At 42.6% G+C, this 24,666-nt stretch overlaps 1 protein-coding gene across 3 annotated transcripts; it reads right to left on the bottom strand.

The window, feature by feature from the left end:
• Positions 1-354: 354 nt before the first annotated feature.
• On the bottom strand, positions 355-24,222 carry Net1 (neuroepithelial cell transforming 1). Of its 3 annotated transcripts, XM_048367534.1 has the most exons (13): positions 24,035-24,220; positions 19,121-19,187; positions 17,768-17,827; positions 8,202-8,309; positions 7,633-7,800; positions 7,195-7,257; positions 6,798-6,894; positions 6,544-6,620; positions 5,578-5,835; positions 4,949-5,119; positions 2,423-2,609; positions 1,929-2,172; positions 355-1,895 (listed from the first exon to the last, which is right to left on the bottom strand). In XM_048367534.1, the coding sequence occupies exons 1-13, from the start codon at positions 24,157-24,159 to the stop codon at positions 1,790-1,792; spliced, it is 1,731 nt and encodes a 576-aa protein (XP_048223491.1). In that variant the 5' UTR covers positions 24,160-24,220; the 3' UTR covers positions 355-1,789. The 3 variants fall into 3 exon arrangements, with proteins under 3 accessions (XP_048223491.1, XP_048223489.1, XP_048223492.1); XM_048367532.1 differs by having other exon boundaries at positions 355-2,172; positions 24,035-24,222; XM_048367535.1 differs by lacking the exons at positions 17,768-17,827; positions 19,121-19,187; positions 24,035-24,220 and adding an exon at positions 12,367-12,621 and having other exon boundaries at positions 355-2,172.
• Positions 24,223-24,666: the final 444 nt, after the last annotated feature.

The raw sequence follows: 24,666 nt of genomic DNA, 5'->3' as shown, positions 1-24,666 counted from the left end.
ATGGATTGGTGTGTCTGTGTGGCAGAGCAAGAACGAACAGGTAGAGGAAACAAAGTGTGCTACTAAGACATCCACAAAGGGTAAGATGCGGAGTGTTCACCCAAAAGACAGAAGAAAGGGAGAACACTTTAGGGCCGAGAAAAACAGCAAGCGGGCAGGTGTCTTCAACAGAACTGCTACTTCTGATGACAGAGTCCTTAAAAGATGACACTAGATTCACGACACTGGAGCTAACTCAACCATGAATTTCCAAGGTCTGTGATGGTTTTAAGCTTCTGTAAGGCCTGTAGACCAATGTCATCCATCCCACCGAGTCCCAGGGAGGCTCTCGAAAGATCCACCAGGCAAGACACCTTTAGGGTGATTACGTGTGTGCTTTTTAATTGTATAACTCATTTATACAGAGAAATCATTTGCTTGACCTATTTACAGTCATAGATTCTAATTTTCATTTCCACTGGCAAATGTATTTCACATAATAGTTAACTGAATTGATTACCACTGTGCATCTGCAATGACCCACGGGTTTCTTCCCGCCTCGGAAGACCCGAATCCCAGCAGTGGGGACCCATCGACGGTCTTCCTCCCCAGCTTATGAATAATCCGACCCACAGGGGTCAAATACGGTCAAATTTTCAGCACAATTCACCATTTCTTTTCAGCCTTCTCATCTGCAGGCTTTATACACCCAGGCAAATAAAAATTCACATCCCCTTCGCCTTCTACAACTTACTACGGACCCTCAGGTTGAACTTTTCCTACCTTCTTTCACATTCTGGCACAACCAGACATTTTTACTTTAATACAAAACTACTTCCTTTTTTCCCCTCTTTTCTTTTACTTACTACCTTCTCTCTCGCTTCTCAGACAACATAAAAACATTCGTCACAATTCCTTGAAAGTGGTTTTCTTTTAGTAGTCTAGAATACAGCGAGTCATTTCATGAGTCTTCACCGTCCTGAAATGCTACACTGTAGACACTGTAATTTTCTTAATTGGCTCAAAAACAGTATGGCTTGGTTTCACTTGGTTATTATGATTTTAAAAAACAAATATATATATTTATATATACATACACACATACACACATTTTTAATCAGGAAGAAAACAAAAAACATGCCAATTTTAAAAGGCATCAAAGTAAAAAAATAAAAGCAAATACTAAAAAACTACTTTACAATAAAAAATTAAATAATTGTCAGGATAAATGAATGAAAAACAAGGAATGAATGTGCAGTGAAAAACCAAAGTATTCCAGTTGATTAAAAAAAAATGGGTTGTTTTGTAAGGGAGCTTGACTTCAATGTACAATTTGTGGCATTTCAAATGCATTCCAGGTAGATTTTGGGTGCCAATGTCCAAACTTCAAATTCTGCATGCAAGACCAGCAGCAGCATTCTAGTATTTGCAAAATGCTAAGTGTTGATGGGTAGTCTCCTGATGAGCCCAGAAGTAGGAGATAAGCCATTTAATGTAAAAATACCAACCTTCTTTTATATGTTCTTAATCACCTAAGAAAATATCTCTAAAAAAAGTTAAAAACAAACAAACACCCTGCAATTTAGACAGTAATCTGTGTATCTTTAGCTGCCATAAAAAAAAAAAAACCCAAAACACATAAAAAACAAAAACAAAAATCCCAATAAACCCCACAAAACAAAACAGAAAAACAGATCCCGACCCCGATCCATGAACATGTTACAGCTGGCACCAAGTCACCCTAGAACGCCCCCCCGCCGCAAGGGCAATCTGTACACATGTATAAATAAACAGGCTCGCTGGGCTTCCTCTACACCAGGGTCTCTTTCCGTTTGCCGCCGGTCTGGGCCTTGTCCCTGGCTCGGCGGAAACCGGGCTGGGCGCGGTGCGCCTTGACCCGCTTGGAGCCGCCGGCCGCCGCCGGGGCGCCCCCGCCGCCGGGGGGGCCGCACTCCCACCGGCTCTCCTCCCCGGCTCCCGGCGCCCTTCCCGGGGCTCCCAGGTTCCCCGCGGAGGGGTTGTTCTCCTCGCCGTCCTCGTGGAGCTCCGGGGGGCTGGCGGCCCGCTGGAAGGGGGCGATGGCCGTGCGGAGGCAGTTGAACCACTGCTGCTTGTGGAACACGTCGTTGGCCTGCAGGGTGTACGACTGGCCCGGGGAGGGGTCCTGGAAGCGGACTCGGAAGATATTTTTAGCTGGAAAAATAGAAAGAATAAAGAAAATCGCATTTCCAGTTGTTTCCTCTCCTTCCTCCCCTCCCCCTCCCTCCTTCCTCTCTCTCTCTCTCTCTCTCTCTCTCTCTGTCTCTCTCTCTCTCGGCTGGCTCTGGGGCTGTCCCTGGGCCTCCCCGGCTCGAGGCTGGCCCCCTGCCCCTTGAGCCGCACAGCGCCCCCTCCGGTGTCTGCGCCTCCTTGGAGGGGCGGGTCTGGACGCCTCCGTGAGTACCTTTCTCGGAGTTGCCGAAGGCCCCGCGGAAGGAGCCGCCCATGCGCACGTCGCCGTCCTGCAGGTCTTCCAGCACCAGCTCGCGCACTGGGATGGGCTGCCGGTACACCTGGTAGGAGTGCCGCTCATTCCTCGTAACAGGCCGCGTCAAAACCAAGATGTCTTGAAACAGGAAAACGTAAAGTTTCTGGAGAAACAGGAAACAGATGCTTTGTTAACATGGAGCTTTGTGATTTTAAATGAACGATAGGCGCTGTTATCAACGTGACTTGCCACTGCTAACACATCACTGATTTCCTAAACTATCCCTTATAAGTCTCTTCCTAAACTGATTTCAAGACTATGTGGGCTAATAAACCTATTAGGAAATGGGCAAAAGAGCTAAAGAGAGACTTCACAAGAGAAGATATAAAAATGGCAAAGAAACACATGAGGAAATGCTCAACATCCCTGCTAGTAAAGGAAATGCAAATAAAAACAACCCTGAGATACCACCTCACCCCAGTTAGAATGGCCTATACTCTGAACTCAGGAAACAACAAATGCTGGAGGGGCTGTGGGGAAAGAGGAACCCTTCTCCATTGTTGGTGGGAGTGCAAATTAGTACAGCCACTTTGGAGAACAGTATGGAGGTTTCTCAAAAAGCTCAATATAGACCTACCCTATGACCCAGCCATACCACTCCTAGGCATCTATCCTAAACAGCAAAACCCAAGATATCAAAAGGACATTTGTACTTCCATGTTTATCGCAGCACAATTCACAATAGCCAAAATTTGGAAACAACCCAGATGCCCCTCCACAGATGAATGGATCCAAAAAATATGGTACTTATACACAATGGAATACTACATAGCGATTAGGAATGGTGAAATATTGTTATTTGCAGGGAAATGGTCAGAACTCGAACAAATAATGTTGAGTGAGACAAGCCTAGAACACAGAAAACAAAGGGGCATGATCTCCCTGATATATGACTGTTAACAAAGGGAGATGGAGAGACAGTAGAGACCAAGTCTGTGATCACTGTATATGTGCTTGATACATTGTATACTGCATATGGGTCTACCTGACCTAGACAAGGGATGGGAAAACAGGTTGTAAGATACCACAAGAAATGTACACAATGCCCTACTATGTAACTGCACCCTCTTTGCACAGCACCTTGTAAAAAAAAAAAATTTATGTTCAATTGATAATAAAAAAAAATTTAAAAAAAAAAAAAAAAAAAAAAAAAGACTATGTGGGCTGTAATGAAAAACTCATTCGCAGACTACAGAAGACGTTTTTTGTTTTTTTGGCCAGTCCTGGGCCTTGGACTCAGGGCCTGAGCACTGTCCCTGGCTTCTTCCCGCTCAAGGCTAGCACTCTGCCACTTGAGCCACAGCACCGCTTCTGGCCGTTTTCTGTATATGTGGTGCTGGGGAATCGAACCTAGGGCCTCGGGTATACCGAGGCAGGCACTCTTGCCACTAGGCTATATCCCCAGCCCCGACGTTTTTGTATACTGGTGTTCACTGTCAGCTGAGTAAACACACACCACAAAACCTTAGAAAAAACCTGACTTGGGGCTGGGAGTATGGCCTAACGGCAAGAGTGCTTGCCTCATATCCATGAAGCCCTGGGTTCGATTCCCTAAGTGACACTGTGGCTCAGGTGGCAGAGTGCTAGTCTTGAGCAAAAAGAAGCCAGGGACAGTGCTCAGGTCCTGAGTCCAAGCCCAGGACTGGCAAAAAAAAAAAAAAAAAAAAAAAAAAAGTATGCACTGCCTCACATGGAAACTGTAACCCCTCTGTATATCACTTTGACAACAATAAATAAAAAACAAACAACAAAACCGGACTTGGAAGACCATACCATACACCTCAGTTCTCTATAAAGTAGGAGTTAAAAACACATGCCGGTAGTGTTTAAGGTTCTATATTCACCACACAAATTTAAGCCTTTACAGAACAATTAGGCCTTGTGGTAGAAGCCTGAGCTATCAGATTCAAATAAAAAAATTACCATTCCTTGATTATACTTAATTTTAGGAGATACTTTGAAAGTTAGTCTGCTGTAGAAATGTGTTAAGTAGTGCTAAAAACAAATGAAGTTTTTTTTTAAGGACAAGGTCTATGATGTAGCCTGGGCTGGCCTTGAACTCTCGGCCCTCCTCCCTCAGCCTTCTGACCTGCTGGAATTAGAGGTATGCCCCACCAAGTGTGGCAGGATGATATGCTTTTCTTATGGAACCGAGAAAACCACCTCCAGCCATACAAGTGGACTTAAGGTTTTAAAAATGCAAAACCAAAGTTTTTTAACTTGTGGAGACACTGAAGTCATGGTATTTCTTCCACACCTAAATATACCCAAATTGTACTTTATCAAAGCTGCTGATCTTCGTTCATTATGTTCTCTCATGAGGCTGTGAATTTATTTTTACAAACCTGCCCAGACAATGTGTATTCAAAAGCGTTTAAGCAGGGAAGAGGAAGGAAGTGATGGCTCTCTCCCTTCTCCCTGACGCTATACAAATGCACTCACGTGTCCATTTTTATTCTTCAGCTCCCCGTGGCACAGGAGCACCTTACTCGCTTCAATCCTCGGGTCCTTCTGCTTCTCATCCAGGTACTCCAGCTTGTCGATGTAATACTGACACTCAGACTCGCCTTTCTTCAAGTTGATATCAGAGAGAACTCCTTGTATTATCAACACCTAAAAACAATCAGAGTACTGATGGAACGACTTCAGTACATTAACCCACCCCGTTTCCTCACATAAAGTGACAGGACAGAGCTTCAAGTCAAAGCCTGGAGGGACTCTAGAAACCAAGGCAGACAAGACCTTCCTCTTATAGATGAAGAAACACCCTGGCAAAACTGGGTGAGTAGCCTAAAGTCACCTGCTACCCAGTGAAAGAGGCCAGTTAAAATCCAGTCCCTTGGTTAAGGTGTACACACACGTACACACACACACACAGTGTCTTGGAAGGCAGCTATGCTCACAACTATACCACCAACACTGACACACACAGTGTCTTGGGTTCTTAAAAACAACAAAATATTTAACTGTGATTCAATATATGCAAGATATGAGACTATCATTCTACACCTTTCTAAGGGCAGTGCATTGTATACAAGTGGGAAGTGAGACTAATTTATTGAACTACTTACTGCCTCCTCCAGAAGTTGAACGTCAGTGTGGTCTTTGGGAGTGTGTCTAAGAATTTCTTTTAACAGTAAAGGGTACTTGACCAGGCGACTTCGAGGGATATCTAGGAAGCTCCAAAGATCGAGCTTGCGACTGAAGGGAGACTCAAGACATCGCTGGAGGAAGTCTTGAACTCTTGGATCCTGTTTCTTTTGATCAAGGAGAGCTTTGGCTGCCAGCTGGTTGCTACAGTAGCCTCTGTAGGCATTCAGGCCTGGTAACTGAAGAGTGAGGAAAGAAAAAGTGTGACGCATTATTGTTATGACTGGGTGCATTAATAAACCCCTGAACACATGCTACAACCACAGTGGAGTTGTTCTCCAGCGTTCCCAATCTGTGGACATTTTCCACAGATGACTGTGGGAGAAAAACAGTATTTTGGGCCAATAGTGCAGTGCTCTTTCTTGAGTTCCCTAATTGGACTAAATTCAGTTGGAGAGGCATGTACTCCTCTGCCCCCCGCCCCCCCACCGCTTCCCCATCTCACTCAGGTGCTACTCACTCGTGTTCCCAGGCCTCCTGAGCCACTGAGAGCGCATTTACCACTAACCCACCCTGACACTGTTCATGGCCTGGCTCTGGCTGTGAATGCAGACACGGGTCTCTCTTTCTAGATCCCCAGGACCCAGTGGTCCTAGACAGAGCCGTGCACGTGGGAGGCACTCCCAACTGGGAAGCCAAAGAGCGCAACAGATGACTGGCAGCATGTAATGTGGGGTGCTGTCCAAGCAGAAACACAGCTGCAAGCAGATCTGTGACTCAAATGAAATTGTACAGCCAATAGCGTTTTCTCTTTCTCTTTTGAAAAGACTATTACTTATAAATTTGCCTTATTGTTTGTAGAATGGGATCAAATGGAGCTGATATCCATTAGAAACTGCAATAGGGCAAGTCTTTAAAATATGAATTGGGGCCAACCTGCTACCTACCCAGTTGACAAGAATGTGGCCGATTTGCTCCACGGTCCCGTCAGGCTTGGTTGCTTCTCCTATTCTTGCCAACAAATCTGAAAATGGCAGACAGACCGATAATAAGTTTATTTAAGGAAACAGATCAGCACTGTATCATCAGTTTATATTAGTTTTAATGTAGTAATTTTTTTGTGTCTGTTAATTTGAATATATTTAAAATTACTAGTGTTAGTCCTGTTCAGGTACGAATGAAAATGAAGAACATATCTAACCTTCATGCAGGGGTATGTAAGCATCCAGATCACCAAATATGTGTGTGAGTTCCTCTTCCGACATGATAGACAACTTTAACATAGGGTCATGGTAGGCCTAGCAGAAGGGGAGACACGTGTCACACAAGACTGAGCAAAGAAAACATGATGAGAGAACACACGTGAGTGTACCTGACACACCACAGCTACACGGACTTCATCAAAGAAAGTAAGGTGTGTGTTAATCTCCTGAAGACTCTCTTAACTAACACTCACTTGAAACGATGTACATAAAACACCACCTACAATATGTATTTACCAGTAGCTAATTTTTACTTTCTTCTACACGTTAAGAACTCTAGCTTCTAGAATTTATTTTTAGGAATTAGGACAAGACAAAAAAAAAGTTATTACTGACCTTTCTTGCAAGCTTGAGATCCTCAATTAAATCCTGTTCACCTCGAGACATTTCATATATTGCCTACAAAACATCCAGCAAACATCAGAGGTCATTCCTTCCTCTGAGAAATGAAAATCATGTAATTGGTATTTACACATTTAACTGATGCTTTATACAGGTCTTTATTTAAGTGCCTTGGTCTAAAAACTGTAATTCGGGATGGCATCTGAAATGAGGGGTTGCCACGTTTTATAATTTTAACCGCTAGCTCTGTAATTTATGACCACCACCCATCACAGAGTGCCACTCTCACCACATGGCCCGGGCTGCTGCTCAAACACAGATTTGCTGTAGGCCATTAGTTTGCTGTTCTGGCAAATTGCACATTTCAAAAAGGGGTCTTTATTTTCTTAGGCTAAGTCAGTGGCTCTGGGTCTGGTTTGTATGCCAACGTACCTCCTGACGTTTGATTTCCCTGGTGGTTAAAGACTCCTTCATGGTGATGTCTAACATCTCTGACCACAGCACGCTGCTTCTTCTCTTGGTGGGCGTGGGGACTGTGGACCTGCTGAACGGCTTCTGGGCAGAGGCTGGGGATCTATGCTCACCGCGAAGAGTAAACGACTAAAGGACAGAACCAAAGGAGAAAATGAGATTTGGAGGCTACAGTCATTATTCTGTTTCGTTTTTAAAAATGTGAACAAAGACAGATGAAAAATGAAATTTGGAGAGGTTCTCAATGCATAAAGCAACAATTTGGGTAACAACCTATCATTTAAAAACATGATCAATCAAATTTACTTTTGGAGAACAAAAATGAACATATCTCTGCTATAAGAAGCAGGTAAGTGAAATCAAACACTGTCCTGACAATGACAGTCCTTGCCAGAGTATTTCAGTAAGAAAACTTATGCTCAAGTAGAGTAGTGCAAACATATTTGTATAGCCCCAAGGAAAATACAACTTTCAGGCTTCCAGAAGAAGTCACCTGACTACATCTCTCTCCCTCTCCTCTTTTTACCTACCTGTATTGTTTGGCCAAAACGTCTGACAGCTCCATTTCTTACAGGAGAGATTAAGTTTGCCAAGGATGTGACCCGAGCTAGAGGTCGAACTCTTTTATTGCTTGGCTCCTGTGAAAACAAAAACAGATTACACTAAATGTGTGTGCTTAGATGCAAGGATTTCATACAAGCCTGGACAAAGTTAAGCCCTCTTACAAACAACACTTGTACCCTGTAAGATAAAGAAACAAGAACTCTGGAAATGACTGCTGTTTTTCCATGTTAAAATAGAACATGACCAAATAACAGTAACTTACAATTTTATTTCCAACTATTTTGGTTAAGTATAACCTTAAAATAAACAGAGGTCAAAAAGCGTTGAAGCCAAGCAGGGAAGTAGTGAAAGAGCTCCCAGGCTCTGGAATCAAATCTTGGCTCCCGCACTTGATGATGGCACAACTTGGGCCTCAGTTTCTCCACCAGTCAAATATGGCTAAAGATCAGAATGTCTCTTAAAAGTTTATGCAGATTAAACGAGTCAAGGGTGAAGAACAGTGTTTGCCACAGAGCAAGTTTCAGCAATTGTGACTTTTCTTAGAACATTTCACTCTCTACACAGAGCTTTCTGAATTGTCACTCTCATACTTTATTAACTTAGAACAACCTTAAAAGAAATAGTTATTATTCTATGTATTCCTTTTAAGACATCCATAGCAAACGTATCCCTCAGGCATCTTCAAAACTTGACAACAATTTTATTATTCTAATTTTACTTCTAGTTACACAGAACCATGTCATTAGGTGAGTCATAATTATTGAATAAAGGATGAAAGATCATATATCTACTCCAATGGAGCATAACCATTGGTATTTTGTGCCTTTGAAGCAAAACTGTGGCATGTAATCAATTTGATGAGAATTTAAGATACATATTTTTAAATTTTATAATTACTTGAAATGATTTTAAAAAACCATCAAGAAATTTCAACTACTGAAGAGATTTTGCAGGCAAGCAAAGGCAATCCACAAGCCTGATGGCTTTACTAGGTAAAAATTGTTACGCTCCCACCCCTCAATTAACTTCAAAGTAAAACTGTGACTATAAGGCCTCCCATGTGCACACCCTACACGAGCTGAAGAAGGAAGCTCTGGGCTGGGAAGCCGCACATGCCAGGAGCAGCGGGCATGTGTGAATGCCTTCACCACACATCTGTGAGCACTGAGTGACACACGCGTGTGCAGGGGCCAGCACAAGACATTCCTTTCCATTTAGTAAAGACAGTACAAAGGGGCTCCTATTGAACAGAGATAGAATTACCTCACAAAGCAAGACAGGCCAGCGCTAACTAGACACAAAGCAGTTGTCGCGAAGTCCTGCGCTGCTCTGCAGAGGTTAGCCCTCCTCTCCTTGTTTAAAGCATAACCCAGAAATCATGAACTATTTCACTTCAACTTAAAAACGTTCAGAAAGGTTGAATTTGAAAGGAGAAATCAGTTGAGCTAGGAGGAAAGGATTTTTTTTTGATATCTATCAGCTGCAATCATATGAATGATGAAATTCTTATCTTTATAGGATTAAATGTCCTGCTAATTCAAAATGTTGATATTTAAAATGAAAACTATATAATTTGCATATTAAATGTACATATATCTAAAGCAATACAGATTTTGTTTATGTAGTTTCTCTAGGGTAATATACTAAGCAGTATTTGGTGTTTAAGAAGTTCCACAATTCTTTAGAAGTAAATAGAGTCTCACTTCTCTCCACAGGACATGTAATTCTTCAGAGACCTTGGTGAGAGAGTCAGGAAATGGGTGTGGGAAGGGAGATGAGGGCACTTTTTAGGGGCTCTAGTAACATTCCTGCAGACCACAAAGATATCCCATATCTAACCCACATCTGGGTCTATATCTAATCTTTATCTGCTCAAAGCTTGTGATTTTTTAAAAATGAAAAAAAAAATGAAGAAATAACTTTAAAAGTGCGGTTAGGAAATGTCGAGATATAAAACTGAAAGTGCATGCTAATAGTATCTGAAACAAAATTCAGAAAAATTCTTGTGGAAAAAAATATGAATATACATGAATCCCCTAAAAGGTAGGGAGAAAAATCTGTCTCTTAGATTACAGATCAGAATTTGGATTATGTAAGCTATAACCAAAAAATTGTTCTCCCTTACAGGTCCAGGTAAGCCATTTCAATGATGTGAATTTAGTTATCTGAACATCAACATCTGCCTTATAAAACATATTTCTAGGACACCATTTTGAAAGAATCAGTATTTTATGGACATTCCTCTTCCTGGTAGACTACACTGTTCTGGCATCTGGAGGTGAGGAGAGAAGAGGAAGAGGAATAGGAATATCTAATGACCACCAAGAGTGAGGCTCAGAGATGGTGTTCTTCTATTTGTTTTGGAGTGCTGGAAGCATGATGTAGTAAATACAGGAAGCTTAAAAACAAAACAAAACCAGACATGGAGACTAAAACTACATACTCTGTCCAAAAGACAACCTAAAAACTGGGAATAACAAAAAAACCCAGCAAAGTTCACATACTGAAGGAGTTTTTTTTTTTTTTTAAACTGCAGTCACCCTTTAACCAGGGCTAAAGTTCACTTGAAGGAGGAAAAAACCCAATGCTCACAATATAAGTTTATGTTGTTTTCTTAGGTTAATTTTTAATCAGCCTATCTAGTTTAGTCAGTCACATGCATTATTACATGAAATCTGCCTTGATATCAGGCTTTGGTTTACTTAGTTTCATCATCCATTTAAAGTAAAATCTTATGCCTTAAAACATTTCCTAGATATTTATAAGCAAAATTGTTAAGACTGAAATCTTTTATGGGATATATTTTGTACATACATACATCCAACATGGAAAAATCCTGTTGTGAATTTTGAAAGTTCTTTTGTTTTTCTAGTGATATCACCTGGGAGTGCATACTTGAGGGGGTGTCTTTTCTCTATTCAATCAAATTAAGACACTTGATTAAAAAAAGTCAGTATGTGTCTTGTTATCTCCATTTTGTGTACTAAATAATCTCTCCCATGTGGCAAAAAGTTTAAAAAACAGAGGAATAAAGTTGTTTTAAAAAGAACAATGATCACATGTCATTTCTTCCCTTTCAACTTGGAGAAAACAAACAAACAACACCACTCAAAACATTGTGTGTAGTTCTAAAGTCCTGATGATATTCTTGCTCTTTTTAATCTTGGAAATAAAGGTATGCCCAAAACATGACCCATGTCTGATACTAGCAAGAGAGGCTAGTTTTTGATGTGCAAAAATGACTATGTTCCAGTATTTGTGCTGATGACTATGTGCAAAATGTTCTACTCAAAGAAAATGCTTATAAATTTTGAGGAGCATATAAGCAAAAACAAAACGATCAGAAAACAAAGCTCAAAGGCAAACACCACCAAATAAAAACACACCTTTGAAACATGGTATTACTGTAACTACTAAAAGGCATATGTGCATGCATAACAAGCAGCTGTCCTGAGGTATACAATACACAAAACAATATTTAAAATGCGCAATATTAGTTTTGACACATGTCTTTAGCCAGAGGCACCACGACAACCAAGAGATTTGAGGACACCAAGACAACACTGCAATATGTGGCGTATGTGGATTGGTCTGCTATTAAGATGATATAAAGTGGCAGAAAATTCTATTGATTAACGCTCCATAAAGACTTTAAAAAGCCAAAATGACTTCAGCCAAATGACGGAAGCCAAAGAGGGTAGAATTTCAGTGTTTCGCTGGTTGAAATATTTTAGCACACCTTTTCTTGCTTGAGGAAGGTGGCACGCCAGGAACTTATGTAAAAGGAAAATAAGCAAGCGCTCCAGGTCAGGCTTGACTCGCACTAACTTGGCAGTAGAGTTCCTATTTTTCCTCGTATTCCCGGAAAGCAGTATCTAAGACCTGATTATACAAAAATCAAGTTTAACAAGCCAAACTAAGTGAAGATGGAGAACACGAAGTTGGCCAGGGAAACACGATGCACGGCCCGTCCTTTCTTTTCGTGGGGCAGCGGTGGGACTCACAAGCCCGTGTACAGAGACTCGAGCGCGGGGCTCAGGTGAGGCAGGCCGGCCGCTCCGGGCCGCCCGGCCGGCCCGGGTCTCCGCCTCTCCCCGGGTCCGGAGGCCGGCCGCCCCGCCGCCGTCTTACCTCCTGCTCCCTGAAGGACTGGTTGCTCACGTCCAAGACGCGAATGGTCCTTTTAATGGGCAGGAGACCTCCGATCTCATCATGCGCCACCATGCTTTACCGCGGGGGGCCTTCCACCCTCGGGACTGTCCGCGCGCGCCTGAGTCAGCCCCGCAGGAAGCACGGTCGGGGCCCGGCTAGCCTTCGGGGAGCTCGGCCGCCCGCAGCAGCCCTGCGCCCATGCCTCCCGCCCGAGCTGAGACTGCCGCCGGCCAGCGCGGGAGACCCGGCCCAGCTCCGAGCCCGGGGGCGGGGCCGCCGGAGCCACGCCCCGGGGCGGGGCCTCCGCCCCCACGTGACCCCCGCCGGCCCGGGGCCGCACACCTAGGCCTTCCCGGGGGGGGAGCGCGGAGTTGGGAGGGAAGTCGCCAGTTCTCCAGCTGGGTCTCCGGCTCCCAGTCCTCCCAGCACGCGGAGGGGGCCCGGCCCACCCCCTCCCCGGGCGCACGCCTGCCTGCGGTCATCCCAGCTACGGGGGATCGAGGCTCCAGGCCCGCCAGGGCAGCCCAGTCGGTGAGACGTTTATCCACCCGAAGCTCAAGTGGAGCTGGGGCTCAGGCGGCAGACCCCGGGCTGGAGCAAACACCAACGAACCACACAAACCTCAGGAACAGCACCCGGGTCTTGAGTTCAAGCCCCAGGACGGACACAAAAACTAACCAACAAAAGCCCCTCCGGGTGGTAACAATGAGAAGACAAATAAGGCCCTGCTCAAAACGGGTGCCTGCCTTGGTCAACGCTCTACAGAGGAAAGTATGCCACAATGGCCCAAAGGTTCCTGCCTGATCCGTGGCAGAAAGGAGAGGTGCCTCTGGGCTGTGCAAGGTTATTACACTAGAACACACTTTATACAGAGCCTTCAGCAGGGAGTGGCGCTGTGGCTCAAAGTGGTAGAGCACTAGCCTTGGGGGAGAAAAAGCTCGCAGCGCCCAGGTCCTGAGTTCAAGCCCCACCACCCAAAAGAGACACCCCCCCTAAAAAAAACAAACCTTTAGTATATTTTCTGATACATGGTCAAGTGCTCAGTAAGTATGACCTGAAATTCGGTGATTTAATATTAGAGCAAAGTTCAAAATCTAGGCTTTTTACATACTACATCAGTGTTCACTAATGAACGCCATTTCTCAAATAAAAGCATAAAAGGCCCCCACAAAAAGTGAAGACTAGCTGATTTACAGCCTTTTACAAGCGCAGTGTGGGTGAGAAAGGCAGAGTATATTCAGTTGTTTATGTGTTAAATAAGAGGTTTATTTCAAACAGCAGGCGGTACTTTAATTATCAAATTATTAATAGCAATGGCTCACACAACTTCCTCCATGGCACAGTAGGGGCACAGGTTGGTATCGTTTCCTTATACAGAAAATTCTAAATTTATAAACTTAAAAACTTAACTGAGATATCTAAAATGAACAGTGCCAGTATGATAAAAGGATCAACTTTTTTTTTCCTTTTTTCTTTTGCCAGTCGTGAGGCTTGGACTCAGGGCCTGAGCACTGTCCCTGGCTTCTTTTTGCTCAAGGCTAGCACTCTGCCACTTGAGCCACAGCGCCACTTCTGGCCGCTTTCTATATATGTGGTGTTGAGGAATCGAACTCTGGGGTTCATGTATACCAGGCAATCTTGCCACTAGGCCGTATTCCTAGCCCAGGATCAACTTTTTGATGAAACTCAGATTTCCAAAGAAAGGTTATTTATAGTCCTTGCTGTACCTGGAAGGCATACCTTTAGTGATTTTCTTCCTCTAAAATATGAAAGAGGTAAAGATAGAAAAAAAGGTTTATTTTTGAATACATTAAAGGGACTGTCTTTCTACAGAAGAGACTATTAAGCTATGCTTACTTTTTTTCCCCCTTTGATGTGAAAAATGGCTTAGCATATAGAAATAAGTCTGAGCTTGACAATAACTTCTACTTTTTTTTTTCCCTAGGAATAGTCTTCATTTTCTTTTATCTGAAACAGTGACAAGTAGTTGGAAATTAGGCTAGGAAAGCTAAATTTTGAGGAAAGAGAAAACAAAATCTTAAGTTCTCTGCTGCCCTCTACAGGGGATATTGTGAAACACAGTGGTCTATCTGTCCTCATGCACTTTTACTCGCCTGTAATACAGGTTACATACAAACAACTTCTAATCTGCAGTAAAAACTGAATCTTTAACTTTTAGATAGTCTTCATATTTTGTACAGGAAACCTCAGTTATCCATGGATCTTCTGCAAGCAGTGTGGTCAAAAAATAAAGCTAAAAGCAATCAAAAGGATTTTCAACACAAAGTTTTAAATTCTAGTGCATGCATTACATGTTCATGTGATATATAGAAGCTCTCAGTGCCATGTTATTGTCAGTTGTGTTTAAATTGTTGTGCACTGAAGTGCCCTTAATTTTGTGAAAAACATGCCTCTCCCAGAGCTGGTGTTCTCAAAGCAAGGCAAAAGTTATGAAAGTACTCCCAAACCAGAAAGGGCATGTAAGGTGCTTCATTTAAGCGATGAAGTAGAATTTTAAAATTTGTTGAGAAGTGGCATGCCTTTGATGGAAAGTGTGTGGTGTTAAAGAAAAAACAAATCCAGCATCTGAAACAAACAGCATAAGTAGGATCTAGTTTTTGGTGAGCAGCTTAAATGTGTACAACAGTAATTATGAAGACAGTAACATATCCTACTTTATATAGTTTCAACTTATGGATGCTGACCAACTGTACAGTACAGTACAGTTTAGAGCGTGAGCTCTATACATCCTGAAAGTCTGTCGTCTTTCTTCAGTGGAGTATCCTTGGAACTTTGGCAGAGCAGTTTACTGTATGACTAAATTAGACATAAAATAAAAATCATATGTAGCCAGGTACGGGTGGCTCATGCCTATAATCCTAGCCACTCACGAGGCTGAGATCTGAGGAGAGCAGTTTAAAGCCAGTCCAGGCAGGAAAGGCTGTAAGACTCTATCTCCAATTAGTTACCAAAAAAAGCTGGAAGTGGAGCTGTGGCTCAAGTGGTGGGGAGTCAGCCTTGATCAAAGAAGCTCAGTTGAAGTCCCAGGACTGGCTCACATCCAAAAATCACATGTGTATGAAAAGATCCCACAGCTCACAATGTTTGAGTTTTCCTAAGAAAACTGTTCTACTTTAAAACTCGAAAGTTAAATAACAAACATCTATATATCTCACTGAAAAAGGCTGAGTTAAAATAGAATTTAAGATCTTACTAAAAAAGGAAGCACTGATTGAAAAATATTTGAGAAACCAGAGTTCCAAAATATTTAGCACTAAGTTAAAAAAACACACACCTAAAGCAACTAATAGAGATAGATCATGATTACATCAAAATGCAGATGGGCTAAACTAGACTTACCACTGGCTGAATAGCTGCTATCACGATGGCTAGTTTCAAACTGCCCATTGCAGTGCATAGGAGCATTACCAAATTATCTGTCATGGTTCTATGAGGCTGTTTTTCAAAAGTCAGAAATTGCCTCCAAACCATTATTTTTATTCTAAACAATTTCATTGCTTGTGATCCTTTGTATGTTATTAGGAATAAAATACATATTTCATTGTACTTAATGTAAAAAGTTATAACACTGTGTACAAACTACAATACCATTTAACTTTTAAGCAAACTGAGATTCCTGAATTTGAACATTAAGCACTAAGTGTTTATGCATTTTAAGACATTTCTGTCTTAGATTATTTTCAAAGTATAAGTAACAGCACAAAGCTATGTGAGCAGCGGAGTCCATTGCCAACTTTTATGTCCTCATTTGTCTTTTCATATTTATTTCTTACTCTTCATGTATTTCTTTTAATCATTTGAAATGATTTATCATCATTCCCTACACAGAGCTAATTTTAGGCATTTATAAATATTCTTCTCTATTTGGGATGAAAATCTTTTCCCACAAGCACTCAATTCTAACCCGTGACTCCATCAAACCTTGTTCCTCTCATTCTTGTTTTGGTCCCACACAGTCTACTGTGGCCTAGGCAGGAGAGTGATTTAGTTAGAGGCACTTGTTTCCCGTAGATAGTGCGCGATCTTTATGGCCTAATGTACATAGCTCCAGAAAGAGTTCACATATTCCATAAACACTTGCAGAATGAAAAATACCATGTAAGAAAGAATTTAGGCATAGATGATGAGAATTATTTCAAATTTTATTTTAATTTTTTTGTTATAGCTGCATAAGTTTCTTTCTTTTCTTTTTTGCCAGTCCTGGGCCTTGGACTCAGGGCCTGAGCACTGTCCCTGGCTTCTTTTTGCTCAACGCTAGCACTCTGCCACTTGAGCCACAGCGCCACTTCTGGCCATTTTCTATATATGTGGTGCTGGGGAACCGAACCCTGGGCTTTATGTATACGAGGCAAACACTCTTGCCACTAGGCCATATTCCCAGCCCATATATAAGTTTCTTTAGCTTTGGAAGAAATGGAGATATACATAACAATCTTATTCTCTTGATAGATGGGCATATGTTTAGCAGAACAAAAACTTAAACCAATGATTTCCTTCTTCAGTATAATCTCCCAATTTAAAGAAGTTAATAACAATATAGGCAAAAAAAAAAAAAAAAGAATATTGCCCCAAACTTAGTAAATCTTAAAGGACAAGAGAAGTCTAGTTTGGGGTAGCTGATAAGTGTTAGTTTCTAATATCCTAAAAAATTATAGTAATTAAAATAATCCAGTAATTTATTTGTTAACATACTCTTCTACAATTAGATTCAAGAGAAAGCAGAAGCTGCTTTCACCAGATTAAGGATAAAATGAATAAGGTGGTAGTGGTGGTGACAGTTTTACAATTTCTCTGAATTTTCTCAAAAAAGCACCCAAAAATAGGTACAGTAAAACAAATACCCCCCCTCCAATTTTGTATGTATAGCACCAAGAGACAATCTAAAATACAAGTTAATGTGGATAAAGAAATTTAACACCTGCATGGTATAAGAGAAGAAACAATTACTAGCAGTGTTTATCAGATCTGAGTACAGAGGGAATCCTGAAAATTTCAACAGGTTCTCACTGTTGGGCATGGTGAGAACAGCAGCTGGATCTGGGGAGGGCTTTACAGAATTAAGGGTGACAGTAAGGGACTCAGGACTGGAGCACTTCAGTCTGGGTGGTATATTCCTGAAACTATAGTACTTGGGAAGTTTTGGGAAGAGGACTGTTGACTTTGACACTTCCTTATTCTTTACCCAATAGTGGAAGAGCAAAAAGAGGTGGGTACCTACAAGCCAAAATTATTCAGTTTTGCACTTAAAAAAATTCAAGAAAGCTTCCTCCCCTCCAAAACCCAGCACTCCTTATTCTTACTGCATGGAAATAAAATTCTTCCTGTAAATTTCAAAGCATAATCAAACAGCAAGACTTACCTTCAGATCAAGGCTGCTAAGGCTTACAACATCATCATCTTTCTCTTTTCGTTTTCTTTTCTACAGGAAAACAACAGAACAAAAAACATTCAATCCTTTTATAGAAGTGCTTATGACTCCATCAAACAAAGACTACACATAACTAGAAAAATCAGTTTTAAAAAGTTAAGCCTTTGGCTGTCTGCACAAGGAAGTTACTTTGGTATGAGATGTTCATAAACTGTCTCTGAAGCCTAATGAGCACTCTGAGTAAGAAGCTCCTTCACAAGAAGTGATTCCACCCTAGTACAAGACCCCTGTGAAATTTTCAGAATAGAACTCCTATCTAAGTAAAGTAAAGGGCCATCTGGACTCATTAGAGAAAAAGTTAAAGTACATTGGTAGAGAAAGGCAACATACTCATTTTTTAAAGAATCACATAGAATTTATCCTGAGGAGTGGGGACAGGGTTTTTTTTTTTTTTTTTTTTCTCTTGGCCCCAAATAATTAAGATTTGCAGGACTTATCAACTGGAAGACAAATAACCCTGTCTGTGGAATGGATCTTAGTAATCATTCAGCTCTGGTACCAGAAGTAACAAAACTATGCACCTATCACTTCTGGTTCTTTTTATGTTTATTCTATGGAAATTGAGCCTTGTATTTCTGGTTCTTAATATTCAATAAGCCCTCTTATGTATCACCTCATTATTCCACACCTCAATAGTGAGAATGACCTTAGCCTGAGACCTAACAACATAATATAGTAATAGAATGAGTGAAATGTTACTTTTAAATATGGGAGCAGGGAGCCTGTTTTTACTATATTTATTCAACAACACAGACAAGAAAAACAAGTAGTATTCGAATTAGGAAGAGACAGAATGGTTGCCTTACATTAGACAATGTACTTGTCTACATTGAAAGGCCAACAGAATATTACTACCAGCTACTGAACTAATAAAGAGTTCAAGGTAGGAGTTATAACAAGACACTAAACATTCACATAGTGAGATCAAAGTTCTGTTTCTCAAACTGTTCCAAACTATAGGTAACTAAACTAAAAGACAACCTAGGAATCAATTCTATTTATGCTTTGAAATAAAAATCCAGGTATGCCAGGCACTGGTGGCTCACACCTCTAATCCTAGCTACACAGGATGCTGAGATCTGAGGATCACAGTTCAAAGCCAGACTGGGCAAGAAGGTCTGTGAGACTCTTATTTCCAAATAACCAGCAAAAAGCCAGAAATTGAGCTGTTGCTCAAGTGGTAGAGCACTAGCCTTGAGCCAAAAAGCTGAGAGACAGTACCCAGGCCCACAGTTCAAGCCCCTGCACCAAAAACAAAACCAAAAGACCCAAGTATGTACTCACCAAACTGAAATCCCAATGGGGGCCAGGTGTTAAAAATGTGAAGGAACTACCTCTCCGAAGTGGGTATCTATTAATATAAAATTAAAATAATAAATACACAGAGTAACCTCAGTATAATGAGGCAATATAAAGACAAAAAACTATTTTCCATAGTTTAAAAACCAGGTAAAGTAGCTAGATTATAGTAATCTAGTCTCTTCAGGAAGTGGGACAGTACATGAAATAAAGCAGAGCATAGGTTTTGGCCATTTTCTGAATCTTTATAGTAGGAATCTACATAAAATTAATGAACAGATCACTTGAAAAATCAGTTCACCACATCAAGCAAAATTTAACTTAGGAACATGTACACAGATCAGTAATATGAAATCTATTGGTATTAACAGTCTGCATTAATAGTTTAGATAAAAACAGCAACTAAACTTTTAAGGTAAAAAAATCTGATAAAACTGCATACTTATAAAAGAAAGGATGTTCTTAACAAAATCTAGGAGTATGTTATTTGCATCCCTGTTGTAATCTGATTATAACATTATAGCTTAATCTTTAAATAATATACAGAGACAAAGGTTTCATGTAAGATTAAAATTTGACTAGAGTCTCGTTCTTTTGGCATTTTTCCTTTTGTATTTTCTTTACATACAACATAAAGCTAAAAGGAAGAAAACCTTATGACAAAAATGAAACATGTAGAAACATGGTAGACAATTCATAACTATACTTATTGTTAATCACTTCCGATGAAAAGAAATGCAGAACAGAAGTGAGAGAAGATATCTTTCTCTGTGGAAATAAGTGAAGGACAACCAAATGACAAAGGCAAGGACTATTCTGAGCTTACTGTAGCAAGGGAGTTAGCTATCACGCCCAGCACTCTGGCTGAGATGCAAGACAGGTAGAGGAACGTGAAACTCTCTAGTGGATGGAATTGGCGGCTCATCACGACCTGACTGGAAGCTGCCCTGTGGGTAGGTGTCTAAGCTGGCTGAGCGCAGGGATGGGCTGGCAGGCTACTGGACTGGATAAGGTGCACATCTGACTTTCTCTGCTTGGTTCTAAGAAGGAAGCACAACAAAATTCAAAGTTGGCAGTTATCAGTGAAACTGGCTACTTCAGGCCGATTGTTATTAACTTATTATTTAGTTCCCTGGGTTAAGTCATGGGCTATTTGTATATCTGGACTCGCACTTTGGCCCTCATAATCTTTGCTCACCATCTATTTACTGAAAACTACAAGCAAATGTCATTCTTCCAAAATCTAAAAGTGTAAATCAAATGCTAGGGCTCCAGTACTTTTCTAAGTTAAGTATGAAACAGAAATTAGAAACAAGGGACATAAGCCTCAAGTAGTTTCTTGTGTCTGAGCACCAAAACAAAGCAAGGGAGCACTGTGTTATGAGGAAAGATCTCAAGAATTACAATTGGAAAATGTGGACCTGATCTTCACTTTTAGGTGGGATAGAAGAAGGTAAACTGGTCAGGAGACCAGTTAGGAGGTGGCTCCAATTCTGCTTAGCAAGGTCAGTGAGCACCCAGGAGCACACTGCTCCAACGTTGGTTCAAGAGCAGCTGATTAGACTGAGGGTTCAATGACAAAACTGGCAGGAGAGACTGCCTTTCCTCCCTATCTATACCCATCTAGTTGCCACCAAGGTTCTTGAGTTAGGAAAATAATGCCCTACAAACAGAAACTAGAGGTAAATACAGAAAGATCTCAAGATAGATGAGACATTCATTTCCCAGAGATCAAAAAAAAAAAAAATAAGGGCTGGGGATATAGCCTAGTGGCAAGAGTGCCTGCCTCGGATACACGAGGCCCTAGGTTCGATTCCCCAGCACCACATATACAGAAAAAATGGCCAGAAGCGGCGCTGTGGCTCACGTGGCAGAGTGCTAGCCTTGAGCGAGAAGAAGCCAGGGACAGTGCTCAGGCCCTGAGTCCAAGGCCCAGGACTGGCCAAAAAAAAAAAAAAAAAAAAAAAAAATAAGGCTTATTGCTTACAGAGTTCAAAATATTTTGTTTACTTACTTACATTTTAGGATAACTTTAAACAAGTCATCTGAAGTAAATTATAATTGGTATCACTTAACAATATAGAAGTATGTTACAAATGATAAAAAATTATGGGGAGGATAAGATGTCTATGTCATGCATGTGCTTTTTTGTTTTTTTCTTGATAGTTCTGGGGTTTGAACTAAGGGTCTCATATTTGCTAGGTAAACATTCTACCATCTAAGGGACACCTTCAATAGATGACTCTTATTTTAAAAACACTATTCTAGGGAAGTGCTATTGTATACTACACTGAGCACCAACAGTCAGGATAGGAGAGAGAACCAGCAGTTATGATCTCAGAATATCTTTTTTTAATGTAATACAGATCTACAATAGGAAGTAGTATTTACACTGACACATTTAACACATTCAGCAAATATTTCTTTTCAGCTATACTTCGAGTTGCAAAGCCAAAGTTATTCATTTATTCAGTGGAAATGGAATTACTGACCTTAGAAAGAACTTGATAAGTGAAAGTTGGAAAGAAAAATAGCTACTAAGAATTTATAAAGGTAAACAAACAGGGAAAATATTTCCAATTGCATGGTAAGATTCTTTCCAGCACTAACTGCACTCAGCTGTACAGTAATGCTATTTTTCCCCATTTCAATAACAAGTTTCTATTTATTCTGAGAACCATGGAAAAAAAGGAACTAAAAAAACCCAATTTGTGTCCAGAAATGAAGAGTGATAGTACTGACTGCCAAAAAATCTTGGAAAGACACACACTCCTTTTTTTTAAAATAGGGGTCAGATTCAAAATATAAAAGCTATTTTAAATCCTGTGGGAAAAAATTTGATTTCATGGAGAAATTATGATTACAAGTACCTTTTCTAGATGACATGCTAAGCAGCCCACAAACAGGGGCTGGGGTGGGCAAGGCAGAAATGTAGAGCCAAAACTCATCTTTTCATGAATTTGTCAGGCTGGGAATGTAGCTCAGTGGTAGAGGGCCTGCCTCACAGGACCAAGAGCCTGTATTTGATCCCCAATAAAGAATGTAATGATAAGCATCATTATTCTGTCCATTTGTTTGAATACCTTTGTTCATATATCCATTTATTAACCTTAAATCACAGCATAAAATAAACTAACCGTATAAGTCTTGTGCAATTGTGTAGTTTATTGAATTATCTTTATTTAACTCAACTGTGATTTCTCTCTGGCCTCTAATATACTTTGTTATTACTTAACGTGCTCCTAAACTATGTGTTTTTAACACGGGATTAGCTTTAGTATTAGTAAAAGTGCAATTTGAGTGGTTACGGTGCTATTCAAAACCAGTCATCCTGTCAATTCTTTTTTAAAAATTTGCTTAAAAAAAAAAAAGGTAGGGTTTCCTTTGGATGGTTCTGGAGTTTGCTATGTAGCTCAGGTTGGCTTGGAACACGGGGTTCTCTTCCTGCCTCAGCCTCCTTAAGGCTGCTTCTACACTGCTTGGAACACTGTTCCCACCCAGTCTCATGGCTCAGTGCCTTTTGTCCTTCAGATCTCTGCTCCAGCTTCACTACTGTCAAGACACTTCATCATCTCCATTCCCCTCACTATAACCTTAATTCACCTCATCATGTGACATCTGGCATTTTTATATGTTTACTTGATTATTGTCTTGTTCCCCCTTACAAAATCTGTTTGATAAGACCAAAGGCTTTTGTTTTTGTTTACTAGAATTCCCACTATTAGTTGGGTGCTGGTGGATCATGCCTGTGATCCTAGCAATGCAGAATACCATCGCCTATTAGAAGGTGGAGACTGGAAGCTTGAGGTCCCGGGCCAGGCAGAAAAGTTCATGAGACGCTTATCTCCATTAACCACCAAAAAGTTGGAAATGGAGCTGTCACTCCTCCTCAGCCTTGAGGAGAGAAAGTCAAGTGACCGAGAGGGGCAGGCCCTGAGTTCAAGCCCCAATAAGGACTCACTGTTTGTACTCTCCCCACCATGGCCCTAGGACAGGTGCTCAACAGCATCACTGGATGAATGGGGAGTGAAATCCACGCTACCTCCATGTGAGACTCTTGATATTCAATTTTCCTTTGCTCTTGACTAGTCCGTCTCTGTTTTCCAATCTCTCAGTCTCGGTGATGCCTTCCTTCTCTCTGAGCTTTCTCTATCTCGTAAATACAGGCTATAATTAGTACGGGGCGGGTGTGTGTGTGGGGGGGTGGAGAGTTTCAGAAGGCTATACAGTCACCTCGAATGGGTAAAACCAGCACTGAAGGAAAGCCAGCCTAGCTCCCCACGGAGTGGCTTACAGTGGGGTTTGTAAATACCTTGCTGAGGGAAAAGTAAGGTATTTTTGTTTTGTTTTCCTCTTCTTCTCCAGCATATCCCGGCATGGCTGGAATGTCAGTGGAGCAGAGGAATGTAGTTTGGAGATAATGTCAGATCGACTAGGGAGGGAGCCCTGTGAGAGATGGGGGGGGGGGGACGGGGAGGGGGAGGGCTGAGGCTGAGCACTGCCCCGTGAGTCCTCGCAGGGGAAGCCTTCGCTCGGGTCCGGGAGATCAGTCAGCAGCAGCTCGATCCCGGGGCCGCACCGCTCCGGCCCGGGCGGGGGGGGGGGGGGGGCGTGGGAACCGCTGCGTGCGGCGCCCGCGGGGGTGGGGGTGGTGGGGGGTTTACACACGGCGCCTCCTGCACACAGACCTGCCCCCCTCCCCCGTCCCCGTCCCCCACGCTCCCCGGACACCCGGGACGGACCCGCGCCGGCCCCGGGTGGGAGGCCCCACCCCGCCTCGGCGGGGCTGGGCGGTCACCCGGTCCGCGCCGTCCACCGCGCGGCACGCACTTCCGGGGCGCCGCCCCGCACCCTGACCTCCGCCCTCTGACCCCCCACCCCTCCCCGGGCCTCACTCACCTCCCGTCCGGCCCCGGCCCCCCACGGGCGTCCCCGGCCGGTCCCTCGCCGCCGTCCTTAGGGAGCCCGGAGGCCCGGCGGCTTCGCCTCCGCGGCGGCTTCGGAGCCGCCAGCTCTGGCTCCATACCGTGGGGGAAGGCGGGGGGGGCGCTGGGCGGTGGCCGGGTGCCCGGGAGACCGACAGGAACGGGCACGGTGCCCACCGGCTTCTGCCAGGCGGCAGCGAGCGCCGGCTAGCGCAGACCCGCCTTCGCCACCATCATCCGGGGATTTGAAAATGGCGGCTGGGCGGCGCTCAGCCAATCAGAGAGCCAGAGGCGGTTGCTGGGCGACGCCGAGTCCCGCCCCCTCCCCTCTGGGCTCCTCGGAACTACCACCGGCCCTCCCACCTTGGGGACTTGCGGGGAAAGGGAGCCCTGAGTACCCCAGGGCCTAGTGCTGGCCGCTGTGTAGTAGGCCTTCCAGTTTCACGGGAGGACAGTGAATTGGAAGCAGTTTAGGTCCCTGGGCGTGTCAGCATTTGGGGAGAAGAGAGGGTCAAGGTGATGAGCTAAAATATTTACTGCGGGGGGGAGGGGGGGGGTCTTCCCCAAGGGCCTTGGAACTTGGGGTTCCTCTAGGCAAGGTGCTCC

This window comes from Perognathus longimembris, chromosome 18 (assembly GCF_023159225.1).
Source record: "Perognathus longimembris pacificus isolate PPM17 chromosome 18, ASM2315922v1, whole genome shotgun sequence".
NCBI classification, from domain to species: Eukaryota; Metazoa; Chordata; class Mammalia; order Rodentia; family Heteromyidae; genus Perognathus; species Perognathus longimembris.
The sequence above is the reverse complement of the archived record's forward strand: the minus strand, read 5'-3'. Positions and strand labels throughout refer to the sequence as shown.

Coding starts and splice junctions, on each gene's coding strand:
- Net1 (XM_048367532.1), bottom strand. CDS start 24,159: ATGGAGCCAGAGCTGGCGGCTCCGAAGCCGCCGCGGAGGCGAAGCCGC. Junction 6,895..7,194: donor ATCTCAAGCTTGCAAGAAAG/GTCAGTAATAAC, acceptor CCCTTCTGCTAG/GCCTACCATGACCCTATGTT. Junction 5,120..5,577: donor TTCAACTTCTGGAGGAGGCA/GTAAGTAGTTCA, acceptor GATTGTTTTTAG/GTGTTGATAATACAAGGAGT.